Below are 25,210 nucleotides of genomic sequence, written 5' to 3' on the forward strand. Positions count from 1 at the left end.
CCAACTTGTACGTCCAAAAAGTGGAAACCAAACTGGCCTTTAGTGACAGATTTTATCCAACCAGATTCTATTGCTGAATATTAAAGCTATCAATAAAGAACCAAAATCTCAAAAAGTGCAACATTTCTTAGCTCCAAAAATAGGCCACAACCATCCCCTGGCCTACAAGATACCCTGAAGTCACACATCATCAAGTTTAAAACTAGTTCTCTCTTTCTACAGCAGCATTCTTAAGAGATATTCTTCAGTTGTGGTTCTCTTTGAGAGCCAACACATTTAAACCTACTGTGATTTAATTTCCCTATTTATTCATATTAAAACACATTTATTTGACCTGTATAATGCATATATTTTCCATAGTGCTCATCACATTAAAGCTATATTTAAAGTACTGGGGTTGGTTATTTTAAATTGCCATGGAGTGTTTAGATCAAGGAAAACCTTTTTTCAAACATTCAAGGAATGGCACATTTAATATGTAGAACCCCTGGTGATGGCTGGAATGAACCAACAGATTCTATATACCTGCTTAAGATATATCTGTCTTTGCATAACCAACTAAGATAATATGGCGGAATGCACAAATACTTTATAACTTGGGAACTGATTTCATATGCATCATCTTTCAGGGAAAATGTTATCACTATATTCCCACAGCCATTTCTCCAGGAAGAACAGCCATTTTCCTAAAGAAAAAAGGGGAGGGAGCAGAGCACAGATACAGCACACACTTCTGTAAACATAACAGTTGTTCCCTCTTGTTCCTGGTCTAGAGATGATTAATTTACTTCCTCTGCCTGGATTGGAGGAATCTTGCTGGACACCAGAGAATATACATAAGGCCAGATTTTGTTGGTCTCTGTCCCAGAGAATGAGTGTAGGATCCCTCTGTTCCTAAAATATGAGACAGAAATTTGTATCAGTGAATGTAACTACTAAAGATAATGCAGCAAAATTATAAGTGTATCCTCCTGTATTATAACTATACAATATTTACATTGATTTCCCATAAATTATACCAGTGTAAGTGATTGCAAAGCCCCTTCTATCCATCTGTGATGAATTAAGAAATAGTTAACCCAAATTCAAATTTCAACTAGCCCTTTAGATGTTCTAGTACCAGTGCAGAAGCCATTTCCATGAGCTCATTCAACAATGCTACAAAAAGTTTTAAAGACTCACAACCATGTAGGTAGGGCCAATCATTCATGTCTATACAATTATCACCTGTGGTCTGGGGCAATGATTGCCTGACAAGGACCACTAAACCGAAAAAAATGACTCCAGTGCAGTTACTGAGACATCTAAATCAGGGGTCAGTATCCTATGCCTCTAGAACCAGTATGACTGTTTGTAAAAGAAATGAAATATTTAAGTGAAGTTATACTGGAGGGGTAAGTGGGATGCTAGAATAACCAGAATGTGAAGGGAATGGCAGGTAAAGGTTTTTATGGGACTGAAAGGGCTTCTGAAAAGATCCTTCACGGAAGAGGACATAGAATCAATTAAGTCAGAAAACATTAGGGGAATAAACTCCCTAATGGAAGTGATATGGGTGGAGATACTGGGCCCTAAGGGTTATTTAAAAGTGGGGGTGTAGTAACGCCCACCTGATCAAACCACTGAGGCTGATCTGGAGATGGAGAAGGAAATAAGGAAGGTGACTAAAGCAGATAATGTTGTGATAATAGGAGACATCAACTTGCATGCATGTTAAATGTCTACATGTACTGCAGCAGGAGAAAAAGGTCACCCAAGAGTCATATGCACACTTCAAGTTGTGATGGTGATGATTTACTATAACCCATCTTTTCTCTAGCAATATACATAACAGGCATTTGTATATTACAAAATTAGAAACATGTGCTTGAGACATGCCATAGAAATTATATTCCTAGACATCATAACTGACTGCGCACTGGAACAGTTGGTCACAGAGCCAATGAGAGGAGTCATGATCTTGGACTTGGTTCTGAGTGGGGCTCAAGATCTGGTAAGAGATGTCGAGATTGTTGCATCAATTGGGAACAGTGACCACAATACTATTAAGTTCAGCATTCATGTCAAAGGAAAGTTGCCCTTAAAGTCCAAAACTGTAACATTCAAATTCAAAAGAGGGAACTTTACAAAAATAAGGGGAATAGTTAAAAGGAAGCTGGAAGGAAAACACAATAGAGTCAAATCCCTAGAGGATACTTGGAAGCTATTTAAAACTACACTAACTGAAGCCCAGCTAGAATGCATTCCCCAGGTTAGGAAAGGCTCTGTCAAGTTAACTTGCATTGTTAACCATACAGGCATTCTTTTAGACTTGGCAGTCTAAAAGAATGCCTGCATGGTAAACAATGCAAGTCAAGGAAGCTATAAAAAGTAAAATGGCTTCTTTTTAAGAGTGGAAGGTCTGCCTCAGTGAAGAAGGGACCACAGGCTCTGAAAAGGAAATATAAGTTAATAACTGGGCATGCAAAAAGAAAATCTGAGGAAGGAAAGGGGAAAAAATAATGTCAGGGGCTGTTATAGGAGAGAAGAGGATGGAAAGTTCTGTTCCCTGAATAGTGTAATACTCACAAAATTCAGGATCCAAGCCATACTTCTGAAGTTTAACTTCATTTTTCTAAAATGGTTAAAAATCAGTAATATATGGCTCTGATTTCTGAAACTCTTTAAGTCAACCATTTACATGTTCTGTCTACATGAATTCACTTGCCATCTAAAGGAATACCACTTGTTCTTAGCCAAGAGGCAGAGAAGTGTCCCTTAAACATAGGCTTTGGGTGTGTCCAATAATTAGTTTTTTTCTGGGAAGAAATTATTACTCATATCAATTTTGTATTAGAATGTTCATTGATTTTTGAAGAAGTCTATGTATTGTAAAACTATTTGTTTGTCTCTTGCAGGCTAACCAATGGTCAACGAAGATGGACCCTCCATGCCTAAACTACAGCTAAAAGACTAAAATTACAACACTGGAAAGATAAAAGCCCACCTCTGGTAAATCAATGGATGGAGGACCTTAGAACTCTAACAGTATTTAAACGCATGGCATATACATGGCAATTGCTCATGGACTTATTTTATGTGGAAACCATTTATAGAAATATACGTCTAGATCCACCACCACTGTTATTATTTTTTACTTTAAGTATATCTCTATGTTTTACTTTAAGTATATCTCTTTTTTTAATTTTCTTAAACATGGCCATTGTTTCTGTTGACTAGTACAATGAGTTTCCACTTGCAAATTATGATGAGATATTAAACTTACGCAAATATTTCAAGGTGCTGGTTGATATGGGAATGACATAATAGATGGCGATTTCAAGGATAACAGGACAAGACAGTGAATGGCTAAGCCAAGCAATTGGCACAGGTTATGATAAACTGAAGCACCAATATTCCTGGCTATTTTTTAACCTACTCTAAAGCATCAACACACAAAGACGATCATGTGGTGCCTTCCTATGTCAACCCCCCCCCCCAAAAAATGCAATTTAAACCACAACCCCATAACTTGCAACTGGGGGTGGGGAAGCCTTGCACAAGTTTCAAGTCTAAGATATTATTTAAAAGGTTATTTGAACAGATTTACCTATGCATGTTTTAGTAGAAATACTTGAATGATCAAATGTTTTAATAAAGACCTCTTTTTGACACTTACAGAGAATGAATACAGTTCAAAAAGACTACCCTCCTTCCAGTTCTTAGAATGCTTCCAAGTGCATTAACAGAACTGTCAGTAAATGTTAGAATCGTATAATCGCTGTATTAGTATTACTGACAATCCTACATTTCTCTCACACCCTGCAAGATAAAACATGCCTCAGTGCAACTGAACCCAAAAAGAATGAATTAATGTTTACCAAGATATAGATCTGCCAAAGACTTTCAAAGGGGACTATCTTCCACACTTGGAAAGGGAGTGAACATGTTTGCATGCATGTTAAATGTCTACATGTACTGCAGCAGGAGAAAAAGGTCACCCAGGAGTTATATGCACACTTCAAGTTGTGATGGTGATGATTTACTATAACCCATCTTTTCTCTAGCAATATACATAACTGGCATTTGTATATTACAAAATTATAACAGAAAGCCCTTTGTGACCCACTCTGTAAATTGCCATGTGTGATTGTTGCAGTTTTTAGTGTACTGCAGTGAATACTTGAATGGGGAAACAAGAGGAAATGAACAAACACACAGCAAAAAAAAAAAAAGAGGGGGCCATCAATGTGTGTGACGGTCACATGTGATACACATAGACTTCATGTTAATTCATGCATGAAAATGTGTTGGGTGTTTTGAAAAAAATGTAGTGTCTTTTTGTGGAGGATTAGGTACCAGAATAATTTTGTATGTTATGCAAAAAGTAGGTGTGTGGGTGCATTTATACTTCACTTTGTCGTATGCTGCTGCACCTGAAAATCAAACTTACAGATTTGTGGGGTCCACCAGCGTGTTGTAACATGTAAAGCCAGTCTTGGACTCTATAAGCTTAAGAACTCCCACATTCTTGTTTACATTATATGAATGTAAAAGGTAATAGTTTTGTTGTATCCAAACTAAAGGGCTATAAAGGATACCTCCTCCTTACAGCAGACAGATTTCTTGTTACATACTCAAACTACTATTTCTTTCAATTAAGACTTATTCATCTGGATCCACTGGAGTATTTCTGCAGATGGAAGGCTTTCTGCCCATGGAACATCTTTCCTTGCCTGCTGCAGTCCAAAATGCCCCTCCAAGGAATAACACTGAGAGGTCATTTGGGCTGCAGCAAGTAGAGGCAGGTGAGAAAAGCCCACCCTGCAGGGGGAAATTCTTCCCTCTGTGGAAACATTCCAGGGGATCCAAGCTGATGTTACTAATCAAAAAGCTCCACAACTCAAGGTTCAAATGAGCACAACAGACCAAAAACACTGATTTCTGAATCATTTGAAAGTGCCTATAAAATCCCACAAAGTGCTGATGTGGATGTTACATTTCTAACTCACTTGTACAATTCCATTACAGGCTTTGCAGCATCTTTGTATTTCCTTAGCCTGACAGCAACAGCCTCAGGTTTATCATCTTCCTGCTGGATTAAAGGCTCGCCCGTAATGTCATCTATCCCCTGTTTAAATGAAAGCAACATGAAAAGCAAAAAAACATGAAATATAACCTGGAGGTGTATACATTATACAAATAAATATTCACAATTTGGCCAAAATTACATCAAGAACAGGAACATGTGCAAGCTATGTACAGTATACAGATTTTTAACCAGTTTGATCATTTTTGTATAACTGCATAATGATGCTATTCCATAATTATACAGAAAACAAGCAAACAGGTTCAAATCCCTTGAACTGAAACAAAACCCCATATCCTTAACACTGCAAATCCTGCTCAGAGCTCACCTCTGGGACTTCACAAGACATTGCTCACAATGTTTCAAGCTTACTTTCCCAACCATGGGGTCTAGAAACTTGGGACATGATCTAGCATTTTTAGGTCCCACTGATTTCAAAGGAAAAGTTAGGCATAGGCTTAAACTGGTTTGAAGTTTAAGTTTTGCTTATGTGCTTCCTTTAAAAACATTTTATTCTTGGAACCTTAATTCTGTGCCCAGTACTGAATTTGCACAGAACAATCCCAAAAGACACACAGCAGGCTTCAATACTTCAATCATCTTTTATGTACTAAACACCCCAAAGCCACTATGATTTTTTTTAAAATTAATGTCTGTCACCAATCTGAAGGCTTTAAGAAACCAGTCTGGGCTGGGTCAGCATTAGCAGTACATTGGCAGATAATGAACATACTGTTTTGTTTACTCTAAAAAATGTTTTCAATTTTCAAAAAAATTTCCTCATCCATCAGACAGTAACATACTAAGATAGTACAGGGTGTAGCAGCTTGCAATCTTTCACATATTTAGTATAATCACAGTTTTACTTGTAGAAACTAAGACATTTATACTTCTAAATTTCAACAATATGGTGCATGCTCAGTAAGTTATGTTATGCATTTTATGCTGTAAAAGTAGATTAATAAGTTTTAAGTTTGATAAAAACAACTTAAGTTTTACCACAAAATTTCCATTTTGTTCTAGACAACCAGAATACATGCTTTCCCTCCAAAGTTTCCAGAAATTTTACACCAAGGAAACTGACTATGAAACCATTTTTAAAAAAACATATTCCACATTTAACTAAAAACATGATCCAATTAACCTCATACTTCAGTAATTGTCAGAGCATTAGTTAGAAATCACCTTCATCAATTAGATTTGAGTCCAGTAGTAACAACAACAACAACAAAATTATTTATACACTGCCCTCCCCAGTGAATCAAGCTCAGATCAGCAAACAGGTCAATATACAAGTTAAAACAATCTAGACAATCTAAAACAACACTAATAATAAATTCTATATATTATAAGAGGTGGCAGTGTATCAGTGCCTACCATTGATGTCACTCCGATCTTTGGGGGAGGGGGAGAAAGGATGGAGATGGATAAGACTTGGGGCAGGAAAACATCACCAGGGAAAAGGGAGGAAAGAAGGGTCAAAAGGGAAGGGAGAAAAGGAATGAAGGGTAGGTGGGTAGGGAGGTCAGGGTCAAGATGTAATACCGTTGCTGCCCTCAACCATAGGCCTGGAGGAACATCTCTGTCTTGCAGGGCCTGTGGAATTGGGTTAGATCCCGCAGGGGCTAGGTCTCATTAGACAGAGAGTTCCACCAGGCTGGGTCCAGGGCTGAAAAAGCACCGGCTCTGGTTGAGGACAGCCAGATAGTTTTAGGGCCATGGATTACCAAAAGATTTGTTCCAACCGAGCGTAATGGTCCCAGACCTTTCAGGGATTGAAAAGATAGTACCAAAATCTTGAACTTGATTTGGTACTCCATCTGGAGCCAGTGCAGCCGGAGGAGCACCAGCTGTGCATGGGCTCTAAATGGGGTCCCTCTTAGGACCTGTGCCGCCACATTCTGGACCAGCTGGAGTTTCCAGATCAGTCTCAAGGGTAGCCCGGTGTAGAGCAAATTACAGTAGTATAATCTCGAGATGACCGTTGCATGGATCACTGTGGCAAGATCCATGTGGGACAGGTAAGGGGTCATCTGCCAGGCCTGACGGAGATGAAAAAATGCTGTCTTGGCTATTTGCATGACCTGGGCCTCCAACGGCAGAGAGGCATCTAAGGTTACTCCCAAACTCTTGACGGAGGCAGCCGGCACTAGCTGAACCCTGTCAAGGGTGGGACGCTGAACACTCTGACTTGGGCCACGCTGGCCCAGCCACAGGACCTCAGTCTTTGATGGGTTCAATTTCAGATGGCTCTGCTTCAACTATTTAACCATGGCCTCCAGACAGCCTGCCAGATTTTCTGGGACAGTGTCTGGCCTGTTGTCCATCAGCAGATACAGCTGGGTGTTAGAAACCTACAAGATTTTCAGGGTATGAGCTTTGAGAGTCAAAGCTATCTTTGTCAGATACAAGTTGGAATAGAGATCTCCGAGTCCTTATATCCCAGTCAAAAGGCGGGAGGGGCGTTGCAAAGAAGGAACTCAGGGTGCAAAGTTACAGTGTGCAAAGTAATCAGTTTGACAAGAGCAGAGGGGAAATGTGGGACAGAAAATTACCATCTGCAGTGAGATAAGAGTCCTATGACCCTATTCAGCCCTGGGAGAGAGGGGTCCGTTGTTCTGAACTTGTGAATGAACTCAAGTTCAGAACAATCTCACATTGTAATCTTCCATAGGAGCTATTTCCCTAGGGGAATAGGGACATAGGATTCTTATCTCACTACGGATGGTAATTTGCTGCCCCGAGCATGTTTTCTCTGCTCTAATCAAGCTGACTACAATGTGCATTGTACTCCTGCACCCTGAGTTCCTTCTTTGCAACACCTTCTGACTGAGATACATGGACTCAGAAATCTGCACTCCAACTTGTGCCTGACAAAGGGAGCTCTTACTCTCGATAGCTCCTACCATGAAAATCTTGTTGGTCTCTAAGGTGCTACTGAACTTGAATCTAACTGTTCTGCTGCAGACCAACATGGCTACCCTCTGAAACCATCTTCAGTTGACAGTTCTGTCATCAAGTTACATTGCCCTAGCAGGATACATCCACTTACACGCACACGAGGTGGGTTAAATTCCATATTATATACTCGTCCACTAGCTGGGTGAATCCAACGAGCACTTAGGCGGTCTTTTAGTGTCTCAAAGGGGATGTTCAAGTTTATCACCAGATCTAGTTCACATATTCTGTCAAGTGCTTCAGCTTGACCCAGGGTCCTAGGAAAACCTACATGCAAGAGAGAAAATATCCCACTGAAATATGCAGTTTATAAGAAAAAAAAGACCACTTTTAAAACTCACATGAAAATATTTTTACAACTTCTGATTTGAAAATGTCTTAGCACTCCTGTGCTGCAGTTTCCAGAAGCAACTTTAGGGCACCACCTCTGAATGTTCGCAGATACGACTTCACTATACAACCTCTTAATGGCCTACTATGAAGGCAGGCACGTATGTAACAACATACAAGCCATACTAGGGTAATCTGCATTACTACAAGAATCCTGAAATGTATAATCAGACACACAACCATCTGAAAAGCAGCCTACTCTGGGGTTGAAAGGAGTACACAGATTGCAAGATGCATCAGTCATACAGTCCCTCACAACAAAGGCAAGGGAAAACCATATGGGCTCTCAGCTATTGTACTCAGTTCCTAGAGAGGAAGGGAAAGAAATGACTTTCTATACAACAGCTAACATATAAAAATTCTGAATGCTTTCTTACATCAATATTTGTTTCTGAACAACACCATAGCAGATATGATCAACAGAGCTTCAAAACTGAGCTAGAAACAGATGGGGGGTTTTCCCTATAAGCATGATGGATGCTCCTGTCTTGCAAAATATATATATATATGAAACCTGGCAGTATGTGTGGCAGTGTGTGTGAACAAGATCTTGGGGTATGGATGGATTGTAAGTTAAATATGAGCAGCTAGGGTGATGCAGCAACAAAAAAGGCTAATGTGAACTTGGGGCGCTTCAACAGAGTCATAACATCCAAGTCGCAAGATGTCATAGTTCCACTGCACACTGCATTAGTCAGGCCACTCTTGGAATATTGTGTGCAGTTCTGGAGGCCTCACTTCCAAAAGATGTGGACAGAATGGAGTGGGTACAGAGGTGAGCAACGAGGATGATCAGGGGCCAGAGACCAAGTCCTAAGAGAAAAGACTGAGGGACTTGGAAATGCTTAGTGTAGAAAAAAGGAGGTTAAGGGAGGGGCAAGAATGCTCTCTTTAAGTACTTGAAGGGCTGTCACTTAGAAGAGCTGTTCCTGTTGGCAGCAGGGGATAGGAATCGCAATAATGGGTTTAAGTTACAGGCAGAAAGGTACTAGCTGTATATTAGGGGGGAAGTTTTTACAGTAAGAGTTGTTCAACAGTGGAATCAACTACCTAGGCAGGTGGTAAGCTTGCCCTCACTGGCAATCTTTAAGCAGCAGCTGGACAACCCTTGTCAAGGATGCTCTAGGCTGATCCTGCATTGAGCAGGGGGTTAGACTAGACTAGATGGCCTTTATGGCCCCTTCCAACTCTATGATTCTATAAAGATCCATTGGGGGATTAGAATTTCCCCCAAATAACTGCAGCTTTGAGAAAAGAATGCCCATAGAACTCTAACAGTGCATTCCTAAGGAGAGTTACTCCAGTCTAAGCCCATTGCAGTGAATGGGCTTAGACTTGAGTAACTCTCCTTAGGAATGCACTGTAAATACCTGTTTGCGGTTGCTTGGCAACCACATCAACACTGCCAAGCCTTGGTTTCTTTAAAGCAGTGCAGAGGGGTGGGGAGTGGACTGGGAGGTTGAAACAGCCCTAGAAAAGGTCCTCCCCTCCCCTCCCCGTCATGTCCCCTGATGGAGAAGGTCCAGCAGTGACTACTTTAAACTGACTACTCACACAAGTTGGCCTGGCCCAGTAGCAGCATCTGAAGTGGGGAAGTACATATATTTTAAATGTGAAACACTTATTACAAAGAGGCAAGTAAGAATCAGCATTACACAAACTTGCAGTTACTGCATTTGGCAACTTGTCCCTCCAGTAAACAATTGTTACATGCTAAAAAGGAATTCTTATTGAGTTGCACTCTCCAATGTGACATTGTGATTTGTTTCAGTGTAATGCAAAAATCTAATGATACACTTGCTTCATGTACAGGGCAGAAAAGCAGTGCAAAGTGAACACCTCTGAACAAATTTATATATTTATTCATAACTGGAACTGAATAGTGTCTGATACCCTGGTAGATGTCTATTTGTGGGTTCTGGCTGCTCACCATGGTTACATACAGATCAAATAGGTAAAGGACCATGTGGGTCTGGGGGATTGGGGGGGTCTGTTTCATCATGAGATGTTCATGCCAAGTGAGACAACTTACAAGTATTCCATCCATAAACTCACAGGGAAAGCAAAGGACCACACCAGACAGATTTTTCCCTGGTTAGTGTAAGGCCATTTCACATATTACAATTTTAGGTGCATGCTTACCTAAAAATGTAATGCATAAATGTGACAAGTGTGAATCAAAAAATCACGACTGGCTACAGCTCCCTCTTGAGCATAAATTCAATAGCAAATCAAGTTGGTTTCTGTATGGTGAGGGAAGCAGCCGATACATGCAAGCGAATTTAAACAAATGTATCCCACTTCCTGCATCTGTAGAAAGAGGACACATCAGACATCAGCTGCAAGAAACAAGATGGTGCATCAAAGGTAAGAAGACAGAGAACACCAAGAGAGAACAGATGGGTTTTTCTCCTTTTATATACTATACTTTCTTCAGCCTTGACTAGATCTATACATTTCATTTGCAACAGTGAAAATCAGAGACAGAAAACTGTTGTCTGTCATTCATAAGGAAACAACATGATCATTCACGGATGTAGCACACCACAAGCTGCGTGCATCTGCTCTCAGGGCCTCAAGCCAAGACTGGTTTCTTTATGTAACAGGAGAGGAACACTTTAGAATCTTGGCAGCAGTTTATTTCCCATTCCACAAACTACAGTATTTCAGGAATGACATACTTATTTGAGTGAGTGCCTGTTCCTGCCCCCCCCACTGCCTCCTCAATATTAGTGAGCTACAACTCTGCAGTTAAGAAGGTTGAATTCATGTAGACATAAGCAAATAGTGTGTGCATAATCCTAAGCAAGCTCATGTTCAGCGCGTTCTCTGAGATACATGCAACTTATAGCCTCTCCCTCTTTCCCTCCCTTACATCTGGGCACAAGTACAGATGCTACAGATAATATCCCCCATGGTCCAGCAACCCCTCCTCTAACATGAGCTGTAGAGTACAGCTGCAAAAATAAAGAAAGCCCTTTAGAAGAGCCAGCGTAGTGTGGTGGTTAATAGCGGTGGGACTCTAATCTGGAGAACCAGGTTCGATTCCCCACTCCTCCACATGAAGCCTGCTCAGGGACCTTGGGCCAGCCACAGTTCTCTCAGAACTCTCTTCAACCACACAGAGGCGGGCAATGGCAAACCACGTCCGAACGTCTCTTGTCTTGAAAACCCTACAGGGTCGCCATAAGTCGGCTGCAACTTGACAGCACTTTACACACACAGCATAGCTAAAGAATGGACTGGAGACATTGAAAAGCCTCATGTTACCTAGAAAAAAAGGTTATTTAAGCTTCTTCTCTTTTTTTACTCCATTTTTGTTACTACTTTCTTGGTGTTTCTAAGTTTGTTTGTTTTTTAAGTTGGAAGCTTCAGTCACTTTGACTGATCCTGAATGGGAGCAGAATAGTAACTCTACTAAGTCAGCCCCTAGAATGACAGACACATTTCATATATTTTCATATGAAAGCATAACCCAAGTCAGAATAACCAGTGTCAGAATAGGAGGCTACCACTTGTTTAATTTTTCCAGGTGGACTATGTGGAAGAAAAATAGTTATAGAAATTAGCTTTAGAAATGAAATTCAAGAACACATGGCCCACAGACACCTAAAAGTACTGCCTATTTTTAAGCAGACACATTAAACCCTTTTAAGAGTTCTTACTGGAGACTTGCTTCAATATAGAGTTCAGAAATCCAGCCAATCGACTGCTCCGTTGCTTATGGACTCAAATGATCTGAACAGAAGTTTGCTTTTCAAATGAAAAACACATTTGGATGAGCTGGGACTGTCTTTTGAGTCAAGCTGCTGATTAGCATAAGTGAAGCATGGCTGGCATTATTCACAACACAAGAGATGCAACTGCTATAAGTGATTTATCTTGGCTCACACTCCTTTCCTCCTACCTACCAGTTGTTTCTTGTCACGCTTGAGCTGCACACACAGAGCATCCTGTTTCATACAACAGAAGGCAAATCAAGGAGTTACAGAGCTTACCGGTAGTCGTGTCCCTAAGGCTTCAGGGGGGGAAGGAGGTAAGCCAAACACTTACATGCTACTTCTCACTGGCAAAGAAAGATCATGCATTTCAGCCACCACATGGAGGTATCATTTCAGAAGAGGAACATGGCATTGAACCAAACTTAGCATATTAGGATGAGCAAGGCTATGAGTATTAATTGCTCCTTAGAAGAATGGACCACAGACGTACTGGAATTCCCACATACACTTTTCAGGACCAGACACCTTCTCTTGTCAAAGGATCTAACATCTGAGAAATTAAACGACAACTTGGGATTGCTAGGTTTCATGAAGACATAAAAACCCTACTCTGAAATAGTAGTATATGGTATAAAAGTGAACCTGGGTTTTGGTATCAGTCTCATACCACAAGTAGTCCTAAACACTGTACCCAGTTGCCCAAACAAAGCTACCAAATAAATGAACAGGAGCAGACGTACTGAGTGATAATGAGGCGCATTTTGTGCTGCTCAACAAGCCTCAGGCATTTCAAAGGCCCAGCACGCAGTTTCTTCCATGCCTGTTATTAACCAAACATTGTCATATACAATATCAATTATAATAAAGGATTCTATGAAGTCTGGAACTACTGATCAACTATTCGTGAAATTCCATTTCTACAATTGCGGCTAAAGGCAAGGAGACTGTTGTGATGCATTAGATCCTGCTTGTGTGAAGTATGGAGAAGCCCAATAAAATTCCCTGTCCAGAAGCACTGGGTAGGATCCAATGATCCCCTTCTGCTGAAAGAGTTGCTTTTATCCATCAGATGAAAAGTCCTCACTTACAGGAAGGGAGTTGCAAATGGATCCAGTGGACTATCTAGTCTCCTGTTTGGTATCTTACGTTTTCTATCAAAGAGGAACTTGGTCCTTTCAGTGAAAGAGGCAGCCAATCTTTCACACTTTCCCATATTAAAATTTCTGTTTTAGAAAGATAAATTCGCTTGTTTGAAAATAACTGTGCACTGGCCTTGTCAAATGAACCAATATTATTAGGGTTGATGGGTCCCTCTTTGCCACCGGTGGGAGGTTTTTGGGGCAGAGCCTGAGGAGGGCGTGGTTTGGAGAGGGGAGGGACATCAATGCCATAGAGTCCAATTGCCAAAGGGGCCATTTTCTCCAGGTGAACTCATCTCTATCGGCTGGAGATCAGTAGTAATAGCAGGAGATCTCCAGCTACTACCAGGAGGTTGGCAACCCAAAATATTATCCAACTGACTGCTCCAAGAAGCACAACTTCAGGCCTATCAGCAACCTCCAATTCTTTCACAAAGGGACCCTTGAGGGAAAATGAAAGCAGATGTATTTGCCAGTTAGGAGTACTCCAAGATAACTCAGGCAGGTCACTGTATTGAACTGAGCCAAGAGAAATCTCGGAGAACTTAGACTGTTGGCACCTTTCTTCAGTCTCTAAATAAATGCACCTTGAGGACAAGAACCCACACAGCTTTTTCCATCTGTATTTAACATTCAAAAGTAGCCAAAAAAGTTTCAACTATGAACAACTCTGTCCTTAACAGCTCTTGAGATGTTTTCACTTGTCTTTCCACTCTACCACCAGTTGCTAAAAATATTAGAAAGGCTCAACATCATCTTAACAGTTTTATGTTAAACAAACATGCTATTTATGGGGAAATAACATTAAACAAATTTATCAAAGTTACCGAAGACCTATTCATTCCTCCTAGCCTTTAACTGTAATTTAAATAACTATTATTTAAATAGTAAATAGGAGCCCCGTGGCGCAGAGTGTTAAGCTGCAGTACTGCAGTCAAATGCTCTGCTCACGACCTGAGTTCGATCCCAACGGAAGTTGGTTTCAGGTAGCCGGCTCAAGGTTGACTCAGCCTTCCATCCTTCCGAGGTCGGTGAAATGAGTACCCAGCTTGCTGGGGGTAAAGGGAAGATGACTGGGGAAGGCACTGGCAAACCACCCCGCAAACAAAGTCTGCCTTGGAAACGTCGGGATGTGACGTCACCCCATGGGTCAGGAATGACCCGGTGCTTGCACAGGGGACCTTTACCTTTAAATAGTAAATAAATAATAATAGTCTTACCATCAAGTAACCAAGGCTGGGTCTGCATTTTGTCCAGTTCTGTCATCATGACACGTGTGAATACAAGATCTGGCACCAAATGGCCGCTCTCTAGATATTGCTTTGCCAATATACCAACATCTGTTAGGGAAAAAACAAAAACACTTTTAGTTAAAAGCTTTTCACGTGTATAACTAACAGGCAGGCCCATCGGCCCAGATTCTTCTCTAGAATTGCTTTATCACCTCAGGAAAGACAGATATCAACAGAATGCTTGTGGGGGGCAGGAGAGAGTAAAAGGCTGGGTTTACAACCTTTACCCACCTCTGAGAAGTTTTCTAAAATGCCTATTGCTTCTAGGGAACTGCAAAGGAGAAAATCACACGAAGGCTGGCTGAATAGTTAGGCTTTCAGTGCCTTTTGACATCACCAGCAAATGCACCAATCGCAACCATCATCGCATCCTAATTCCAGCTTCCAACACTACAGCCCAAGATCAATGTTGCTAAGCAACCAAATGGCATGAACCTCAGCTTAACCATCTCACATCTGCCAAGCATTAAGGCCAGTTCTGCAGCAATATTATACTCAGAAAGAAAAAACAGAAAAACAAACAAGCCTACAACAAGGTATGGACAAAACTCTCAGGAAGAAACAAGGAGGAAGTATGCAAGGGGAGGATGGAAGTGGTACAGCTTGGAGAAGAATAGATGAGGAAGCAGTCTGAGAAACCCTAAAGCCCTAAATGGTCTGGGACCATCATAACTGTGGGTCTATCTCTCCCAATATGCCCGCCCCCCGGAGAAAATTACGCTCAGCAAATACCACCTTACTGGTTGTCCTCAGCCTGAGAAGTGTCCAGCTGTCCTCAACTAGGGGCTTTTTTGGCCTTGGCCCCAGCCTGGTGGAACTCTCTCTGATGAGACCAGGGCCCTGTGGGATCCAACACAGTTCCGCAGGGCCTGTAAGGCTAAGATGTTCTACCAGGCCTATGGTTGAGGGCAGCCACAGTTTCCAATAGAGCTAGCCTCCCTGCCTTTCCCCTCTTCTTGTCTCTCTCATTATATTCTATTAGATCATTCTGAGACCCTGAAGAGCCACTGCTGGTCTGAGTAGACAAAACTGACTTTGATGGACCAAAGTAGACAAAACTGACTTTGATACATTCAGCTTCATGTATCTTCAAAATAGGGGGCCCGGACTGCTCTTTCTGGGCTGGCTGGGGCTCTGTGTAGCAGAATTGAGCGCCATTTTATTTTAGCTTAGAACTGTTGGGTTTTAAATTAGTATTTAATTGAATTTTGAATGTTTTTATTCTGTTTTATGATATTGTAATTGATGTTAGCCACCCTGAGCCCAGCTTTAGCCTGGATAGAGGGCAGGATATAAGTCTAGTAAATAAATAAAATAAGCAAGCAGTAGCCAAGGAAGTCTGAACAGATATTTAACTACATGTTCTTACACATCTTGTAATGTGTTTTGTTTCCTTGATGTCCCATTCTATTGCAAGATATACAAATTCTAGGGTCGCCAGGTCCTTCTTCGCCACTGGCCAGAGGTTTTTGGGGCAGAGCCTGAAGATGGTGGGTTTTTGAAAGGGGAGAGACTTCAATGCCATACAGTCCAATTGCCAAAGTGGCCATTTTCTCCAGGTGAACTAACCTATATCCACTGGAGATCAGTTGTAATAGCAGGAAATCTCCAGCTTGTACCTGGAGGTTGGCAACTTCATATATACCTCCGTTTTTCTTTTCTAATTAGCATAGCTTGGTTTATTTCATGATCGGGAGGCCAGCTGTTAGCTTGTTCAATGTCCTTCCCGCTCCCCTATGGTTCTGACAAAGGAAGATCTGAATTACCGTAGATGCTTTTGGGTGAGATAACAATAACAGGGGGAAAATAGGTCAAAGGAAACAATGAGTGGCAGAAACCTGCCTCACCAGATAAGCTGGGATAGTAGCAACAAAGAAAGTTTTCCAGGCACTCAACAGTCTGGGCCTGTAACAACATGTATTTTCATTATACTTTTGTTCTTTACAAAAACAAGTGCTATGCTCAAAAAGGGTAAAAATAGCCCATTAAAAGCAGCCCTTTTTCGTGGCAGTACTAACTGGTACTAAGCACCGACACCTTTTTTGGGGTTCTGTTAAGTCCTGGGGGAGGATTGGTAAAAATCAATGCAACCTTATATATTTGAGCACTGTCAACTTTTCAAAAAAGAAAAAGCTGATTAAGTTGTAAAAGATCAGCACAGCAATACTCTTCATTAGGGCGAGCCCAGGTGTCACACCTTAGTGAGAAAGTTTTTGGAATTTCCCCAGAAGCTCTTAATGATGCTAGAGATAAGCAATCAAGCAAGGAAGTGTGTGTGCTGTGGGGCAAGAGGATGCCAACACGACTGAAAAGTTCGCCTGTCTCCAGATCACTAGTCTCCAGTGAGAACACAGGCAGACTCCATTAAGTTAAATAAAACAGAAGTCCAGTACCACTGGAAGACTAACAAAAGGGACTCCAGCATGAACTTTTGATTGTCAGAGCTCACTTCAGGTGCTTATGGGAAAGAAATCATTTCTGCGTTCTTTTAAAAACAAAAATCACAGAAGGGGGAGAAACAAAGAGGAGTTGGAGCAGAGAGGGGCCGGAAGTGAATCCTGTTATAAATCTTTCCGGTATGATTCCCTGTATAAGCAACTAGAACAAATTTGATTGTTAGACATAATAGATGAGGAGAAGCTCCAGTGATTCCTGCTAATTAATCAAGGAAGAAGCAGTCTGCAACATTAAAAAAACAATTAATATCAGTAAAGGGTTACAGTATGGTACAACATGTTAAGAAGATGCAATTAAATCCTTTAAGAAGTAATTCCTGTTGAACTTCTTGCAGTTATAGTAAGGGAACACAATTCTCTGATTAGGCCAGGGTGAGAGTGTTTAATTTCTTAATGAGTTTAATTCAGCACTTCATCAATATATATATTGCCTTTGAAGTTTTTGTAGAACAGTGACACTCTGATCTGCAACAGTATGTTTCCCCCTCTGGTTTCTGAATGTTGAGAGGGGGTTTTAATGTCAGATTTGTGTCAATTGATTCTCTCATGTAAGGACCAACCCATTTGTACGACACAGATAGTACAAGGGCATGATGCATGATGGCATATAATAAAATGGAGGATCAGCAAGTGGATGAGCCCAAGATAGCATAACTAGTAACTGATGTTACTAGGACCCATAATAGTATTGCCTTAGTGTTGGCATTAGTTGGCATCTAGGTCTGTTGCACAGTTTGGTTCCTAGGTTCATGTCCCTATTGGGTGGTGCACTGTTGTTGGTAAGGAGCTGTTTTAAGCTGGGGGGGGGGGCTGTCTGTAAGTAAGGAAAGGCCTGCCATCCAAGGACCATGAAAGAGAAACATCCACATCCAGGAGAGGCTATAAGTCACTGGTGACGCACTGAACAGGTTTAAGGCATTCTGGGTTTCACCAACAGAGCAAAGCAGGAATGGAAACTCCACCTCTGAAAATATAAAAGCCAGTCAAAACGTAGGTGCTCAACCTGTTATTGGAATACATAGGGCAGAAACCAAAAGGGAAACACAGTAGTCAGGATATGGATGTGATGTACAAGGTACAGCACCAACAAAAAGCTAAATCGACTAGTATTTCCTAGTAAGTTGAGGGCATGCAAAGTCTCTTTGTTAGATAATTCACAGTCACGCTCTTCCCTTAAACAACTACATTTGTTATTTCCAAAAGAGGCAAGATCATAGAAAGCCACACTGGTTCATTAGAATCACAAAATCTTTTATTAGGTCTGACTCACAATGTCAAATTACTGAACAAATGTTTGAGTTCTCTCGTCTCTTGTTCAGGTTGCAATTTAAGCAAACCAAAAAATGTAAGGGATATAGATCTGAACTACATTTGACTTTATATTTTCAAGAAGTACAACAATTATTTCTTCTTTTTTCCAGCAGTCTTTGGTGCAACTAGGAATCTATTTTTGCATCTATAATGGCTTGACATTAAATCTGCATAATACTTCTCCATCTGATGAAACGAGAACTTTCCATCCTGCCTGATAACTTCTTCATTCTCACCTGAACAACCTTTTTACCTGTCTGTTTTGCTCTGCATCCAGGCTGGGAAATATTATACTACTGGTATCGTTGAATTTGAATCACTTTACCTCCTTCATTTAAAAAACAAAAAGGTTTTTTAAATTTAGAAGAGAAGGCAGTAGATGATGTGAGAGACCTCTACCTAAGACCCTGGAGAGCCACTGCCAGTCTGAGTAGACAATACTGAGCTTGAGGGACCCATGGTCTGATTCAGTATAAGGCAGCTTCATGAGTGTGCCATATGAAGGAACAGAACAAGCAAATATTCAACTGTATTAGAATTCATTAATAACAACATAAAAATAGTTGCAGATCCCCCACCCCCAAAATTAAGACCTCAAGTAAATGAAACTACACCTATGAAGGGAAAAAATCAAAATCAGCAGATTTCAACCACAATTCCTGCTGGCTTTCATTTTATCTCAGTCTTTCAATTTGGAAACTTAAAAAAAAAAACACTCAGGCTTTTCATACAGGATGAAAACATTCTCTTTCTCCCTCTGCCCTATCTGTGCATGGAATATTTCAGTTTATATCTTCTTTCCTTCCTCTAACTGATGACTTCTTCCTGTATGGAGCTGTTGAAGATGGAAGGAAGGTGAAAGGAAGGTTTCTTTTGGTTAAAGGTTTCCCTACTACACACCCCACCAAATTTTGTTTCTCATACAGCCTCCAGAAAAAGGCAATGATCCTCCATTCCTTAGCCAATAATCCTATCTCCAACATTACTGATCTAACCAATTGAGCTTTTCCTTATTACTTGTTTGCTGCTTTTCTGAATTCTGCTTGATGTTCTCACCATAGCAGTGCCAGTAGATGCTACTAATGTGGCTGGAGCCCTGAGTGAGAAAAAAAAATGAAATAAGGACACTAAAACAGAGTGTTATCCCCCACGCCCTAGTGCTCCATTACACTAGAATATCTAACTGGTGAGACTAGAACCAGGCAAGTCCAGGGACAGGGCTGTTGGCACCACAGGTATCTGTGTTATGAGTCAAACATGCAGGAATAAAAGAGACTTTGGATAGTATAAAAGCTTTTCAGTTTATTCAGAGGACTTTATCCTGGAGAAGAGAAAGATTAAGTAAAAGATTAGCCATTTCTTATGGATAGATCCATCCCACAATATCACAAAATCACACATGCAAGCTTTCAGGTTACATATTAAAATTACAAACATGACAGGACACTATTACTAGCTAATGTACACAGCATATTCTGCCAGTGCCCAGCTGTCTAAAGGCGAACTACCCTTTAACCCAATTTAAAACATCACCCAGCAGACCCTTCCTTGAAATGTCTTCATGCCCTTGAGTAAGGAGGCTAAACAATGCTTTTAGCTGGCCAGAGTTCTTACATATTAACTCAAGGACACTGTTGAAAAGTCAACTTTTTCAGCTTGTTCAAAAACTTGTTTTAAGGGAATGGGTCCTGTTTCATGCTCAATATCCCCAAACAGAACTTTTACCAGCCTGTGACCTAAGAAAAGGTTTTAGTTCCTTCACAATAGCTTCAGCAAGATAAATCTTCCTTTCAGAAAACAGGATCCCCAGTTAATGGCAATCAGAAACAACAGATCTTGTATGCTCAATTAAACTCCAATTTCAGCATCCCAGAAGTAAACTGAAAATTTTGGTGTTCGGTCACACTGAAACCGCTCTGAGCCCAGCCTATGGCTGAGATCGAGCGGGATATAAATTCAAAAACAAATAAAAAATAAGCAAGACAGCCAAACAAAGAAGCAGCCATCTTTTGAAAGCAAATATAAAATATATACTCCCACAGGGTCAATCACAGATAATCTTTGCTACTGGTTTATTGGCTAAACAATGGTCAGTCCCATTACTACTAACCATGGCAATATTGGCAGAGGATTCTCTATAATGCAGTGCATTACAGGGACGGTCACACTGATTCATCACTTTTACAAGCGGCCCCATCCGGCAACAAGTATTTACCTGCTGCTGGGCAGTAAGGATAGACCCAAGGTTGCATTAAAATGCATTGCATCTACTGCCTAATGGGATCCCTGGCTGAGCTCATGGAGATGAACTCAAGCCTATGTTTTAAAAGTCCCAAGAATGTTAGTTTTGGGGTGAATTACTCAAGACTTCACGGCTGCCGTGGTAAGTATGTAGTTCTTCCAGTGGTTAATTAGCCAACACATCAAAGAGTTCTGGGACTTCCCTTGGACAGCGCCTGAAGTCATTAGAGGACTGGATGAAGTTGAATAATCTGAAAATAAATAGGAAGTGCAGTTGCCCAGATGCTTGGGAATATGCCTGCTCTGTTTAGAAGTAATGTTTGCCATCTGGTAGTACTCTAAGAATGTGACCTAGATGGCCCAGGCAAGCCAGATCTCGGAAGCTAAGCAGGGTAGGCTCTGGTTAGTATTTGAATGGCCGACTACCAAGGAAGTCCAGGGTCACCACACGGAGGCAGGCAATGGCAAATCACCTATGAACATCTCTTGCCTTGAAAACCCTACAGGGTTGCCATAAGTTGGCTGCAACTTGATCACATTGTATACCCACAGTACTCTAAGAATCTGCCTTGCTGCTGGATGTTTGGTAGTGGTTGTGGCCCAGAGCCTCTTTATCTGCTTTGGTTGATACGCCAGCATTATACAATTGCCACTGCCATTCCTGCTTTTGGAGATTCTAGATCAGTATTCAAAAGCATTATGTGGGAGCTTCCCTTCAAGACTATCCAGATAGTTCAATTACTCAAGAATACATTGCACACCATCATGAACACATAAAAAACCAGTTTGGAAACATCCTCACTGGCTGACAGGTTGTTCCCATGTGAAAATCAAGGTGCTGGCTTTCACCTTTAAAAGCCAAAATGGTTGTGGTGCCAAATAGGAAGTGCCAAATAGGAAGTGCCTTCTACTGTATGAGCCCTTTCGAGACTGACAACAAAGCTTTGCTCCAGGTACCCTCAGCTGTGGATGCTCTAGGCCAGTGATGGCGAACCTTTTAGAGACCGAGTGCCCAAACTGCAACCAAAACCCCACTTATTTATCGCCGAGTGCCAATGCGGCAATGTAACCTGAATACCACCCCCAGAGGGGGCCCAGAGGGAGAGGCTAGGGTTGCCAAGTTCCTCTTCGCCATGAGTGGGAGGTTTTTGGGGTGGCGCCTGAGGAGGGCGGGGTTTGGGGAAGGACTTCAGTGCCATAGAGTCCAATTGCCAAAGTGGCAATTTTTTCCAGGGGAACTGATCTCTATTGGTTGGAGATCACCTGTAATAGCAGATCTCCAGCTAGTACCTGGAGATTGGCAACTAGTTCCTTAGTGTTTTCTCTCTACATATCAAGACAAATGGAAAGGTGTTTGGAGGATAGCTTGTGGGCACTTCAAAGGTGGAATAGGACTGCACGCCCCTCCCCCCGCACAGACCCAGAGGGTGCCGGAGAAGCCGCTGGAGGGAAAGAAGGAAGGAAGGAAGGAAAGAAGGGAAGGGAGGGGGAAAGGGAAGGAAGGGAGGGAGAGAAAGAAAGAAAGAAAAAGAGAGAGAAAGGGAGAAAGAAATGGAGCAAGGGAGAGAAAGAAAAGGACAGAGGGAGACAGAAAAAGAAAGAGGCCATTTATACATGGGAGGTTTTGCCTTGGATTTGCCACTCGGTGGGGCGCGGCGGCAGGCTTGTGAGAGGCGAGCAGGGTGGGGCAGAGGGTGCCTCCTTCGCACCCACCGACCAGCCATGCCCCTCCGCCCGCACAGGCCCAGAGGGCGCCGGAGAAGCCGCCGGCCATGCCGAGTGTGAGCGCTCAGCTTCTGTTCCCCGCTCTCCCACCCGCCTGGCTGGCCGCGCACGCTCCAGCGGCGGCAATGGCGGCAGCTTCTGTGGGAGAGTCCGGGGGCCACTGCCAATGATGTCGGAGGTTCCCCACCCCTGGGCTACAGCCACCCCCATCTGGGGTGGGGCAGAGCCGGAAAGGCCAGCGAGGAACCGTGCGTGCCGGCAGAAAGGGCTACGCGTGCCGGAAGTGGCACCCGTGCCATAGGTTCGCCAACACGGCTCTAGGCTGCCTTAATCAAGGAACAGAATTTGGGCGGAAGGGGAGAGAAGAGGACTCATTCGTTGGAACTCCCCGTTTGGCAAGCATTCAAGGGGAATGAAATTTTACCCTTTTCATGTTGCCTTCAGAGATTTGATAAAGTGCATTATTTTTGTGGGTTTTGCTTAATATGAGACTTGTTTGTTTGCCCTGCTGCTGTTATTTGGTTAGGCTTTGAGAACTGAATTGTTTTCATAATGCTTTGTTTTAATGTGTTTTTAATTAAGGCAGTCTCGGAAGTCATCATGGCTGAAAAGTGGTCTACCAATATAAGGGGAAAAGATGATACAATCAAATGTGTGCATAGCCACTACAGCGTTGTAATGCCATTCTTAGCACCATCAGGTGGGCTAAAAGATGGCTGGGACTGGCTCTTACTCCTAGCACTAAATAGCCAGTAGTGCTTTAATGGTCTGTCTTTAGTTCCAGTGGCAGGCTACCAATGAAATCAAAATAAATGAAAGTGGTAAGATATATAGATAGGGCCAAGTAACTGTTCCATGCAAGACACAAAGTCATGCCTTGGAAGCAGTTTTCTCCTTACCAGACTAACAATGCAATTCTAGACATACTCACATCCTTCTAAGTTCATTAAAATCAATTGACTTAAAAGGGTGTATTTCTGTTTAGGATTGCACCACTAAACAGCTGATCCCCCTTTAGTTGCAAGCATGACCAATGTTTAAGGTGGCTTTGTGACATATAAAGGAGTTTCTATAGACATCTACAAGAGAGCCAGCCTGGTACAGTGGTTAAGGTGTCTGACTAGGGCCTGGGAAACCCAGGTTCAAGTCCCCATTTGTGCTATGGAAGCTTGCTAGGTGACCTTGGGCCAGTCACACACTCTCAGCTCTGACCCTAGCTAGTATTTGGATGGGAAACCTCCTCAGAATACCAAGATCGTGACGCGGAGGCAGGCAATGGCAAATCTCCTCCAAATGGCTCTTGCTTTGAAAACCCTAAGTCAGCTGTGACTTGATGGCAAAAAAATAGATGTCTACTATTATTTTATAATCAATTATAATTACATTGTTTTAATGCACCATAAATGCTAAGAAATACCCCAAGTTGGTGACATATAAAGGGTTCCTTTGAAACAACAATTTAAAAAGTACAATACAGCCAATCTTAAAAGCAAGGTGTTTCAGAAGAAATATATCCTTTACACAACAAGTGATTAAAATGTGGAACTCGTTACCAGAGAATGTAGTGATAGCCACAGGCATGGGCTGCTTTAAAAGAAGGTTGGACAGATTTACGGAGGAACAGGTCTATCAGAGGCTACTAGCCATGGTTACTAAAGGGAACTTCCACATTCAGAGGCATTAAACTCTGAATACCAGTGCTAGGAGGCAACATCAGGGAAGGCCTCAGCTTCTATGCCCTTTTGTTGGATCTCCATAGTAACTGGCTGTCTACTGTGAGAGACAGAATGCTGGACTAGATGGATCACTGGTCTGGTCCAGCATGGCTCTCTTCATGTTCCTTAACTATTCCAGGCAAGGAGAGGGGGAAAACCTGCACAAATTATTAACTTTAGTAATGACAGAAAACATGCTAAAACGTCTTCATTACCAGGAATTCTATTTTTTATTATTAATGGCTATTTCTTTTTGTGGAATAGATGGGGTGCTCCTGCCAGAAAGCTGTACAAAAGCTACACTCAGGAGCATCATATTAACGTCCATATTACATCCGTTGAAAATGATACAGCAAAAAAAGCTGGGAGGCAGGCAACAGCTCAACTCACTGAACTGCAAAGATGAGTCACTGTTTAAAAGACATGGAGCATTTCATTAAAGTCAGTTTAATCACATGTGAATTTGGACGCACAAAGGAAAATAAAAGTGACTTTTCCCATAGTTACTGTGTACAGTGCACCAACATTTGTCTCTTGAAGTGAATACTCACTCTTCACTGTAACCTTCTCACTGACCTTGGCTAACGCCTTTAAAGATAACAACTGAAAGCATTATGCAACAAAATGTTCCAATGCCTTTTGGGGATGACCTGTAATAACACCCTTCTTTATGTAATTTAACAGCCAAATAAAAAGCTTGAGAATGTTCCCATTGCTAGAAAATGCCATTCCCCAACATAATCTGTAATGTCAGCGGGTTTTGTCAACTACCCATCCACAAAGTCAAGCTTGCCTGAGGTCTGTCTAGAGCAAGATCTGCCAGCTTAGTCATGGAACCAAATGCTAATTAGACACACACCATATCCACCAAGGAGGAGGCTCAGAAACTATCGTGCATCTATTATTGTCCACCAAAGGACACCCACTCCTGTCATCATTGCTCACAACAGAACCATTCCGCTGGGAGAACACACACAAACAACTTGGCCTTGGGATAAAGTAGAGTTGCCAACCTCCAGGTATTAGCTGGAGATCTCCTGTAATTACAACGGATCTCCAGCCAACAGAGGTCAGTTCACCTGGAGAAAATGGCCACTTTGCCAATTGGACTCTATGGCATTGAAGTCCCTCCCCTCCCCAAACCCCGCCCTCCTCAGGCTCTGCCCCAAAAACCTCCTGCCGGTGGCAAAGAG

The 25,210-nt window shown here is 41.8% G+C and overlaps 1 protein-coding gene across 1 annotated transcript in view; it reads right to left on the minus strand.

Moving 5' to 3' along the window:
- Window positions 1-656: 656 nt before the first annotated feature.
- The window catches only part of AK4 (adenylate kinase 4), a 37,789-nt gene continuing 13,235 nt past the window's right edge, over window positions 657-25,210 (minus strand). Inside the window, exons 3-6 of the mRNA XM_056845459.1 lie at window positions 14,498-14,617; window positions 8,121-8,293; window positions 4,992-5,110; window positions 657-894 (exon numbers count right to left, since the gene is read on the minus strand). Coding sequence (XP_056701437.1) covers window positions 780-894; window positions 4,992-5,110; window positions 8,121-8,293; window positions 14,498-14,617 — 527 coding nt within the window. The 3' untranslated portion in view covers window positions 657-779. The remainder of the gene's footprint in view (window positions 895-4,991; window positions 5,111-8,120; window positions 8,294-14,497; window positions 14,618-25,210) is intronic.

This window comes from Euleptes europaea, chromosome 2, assembly GCF_029931775.1.
Source record: "Euleptes europaea isolate rEulEur1 chromosome 2, rEulEur1.hap1, whole genome shotgun sequence".
Classification (NCBI taxonomy): domain Eukaryota; kingdom Metazoa; phylum Chordata; class Lepidosauria; order Squamata; family Sphaerodactylidae; genus Euleptes; species Euleptes europaea.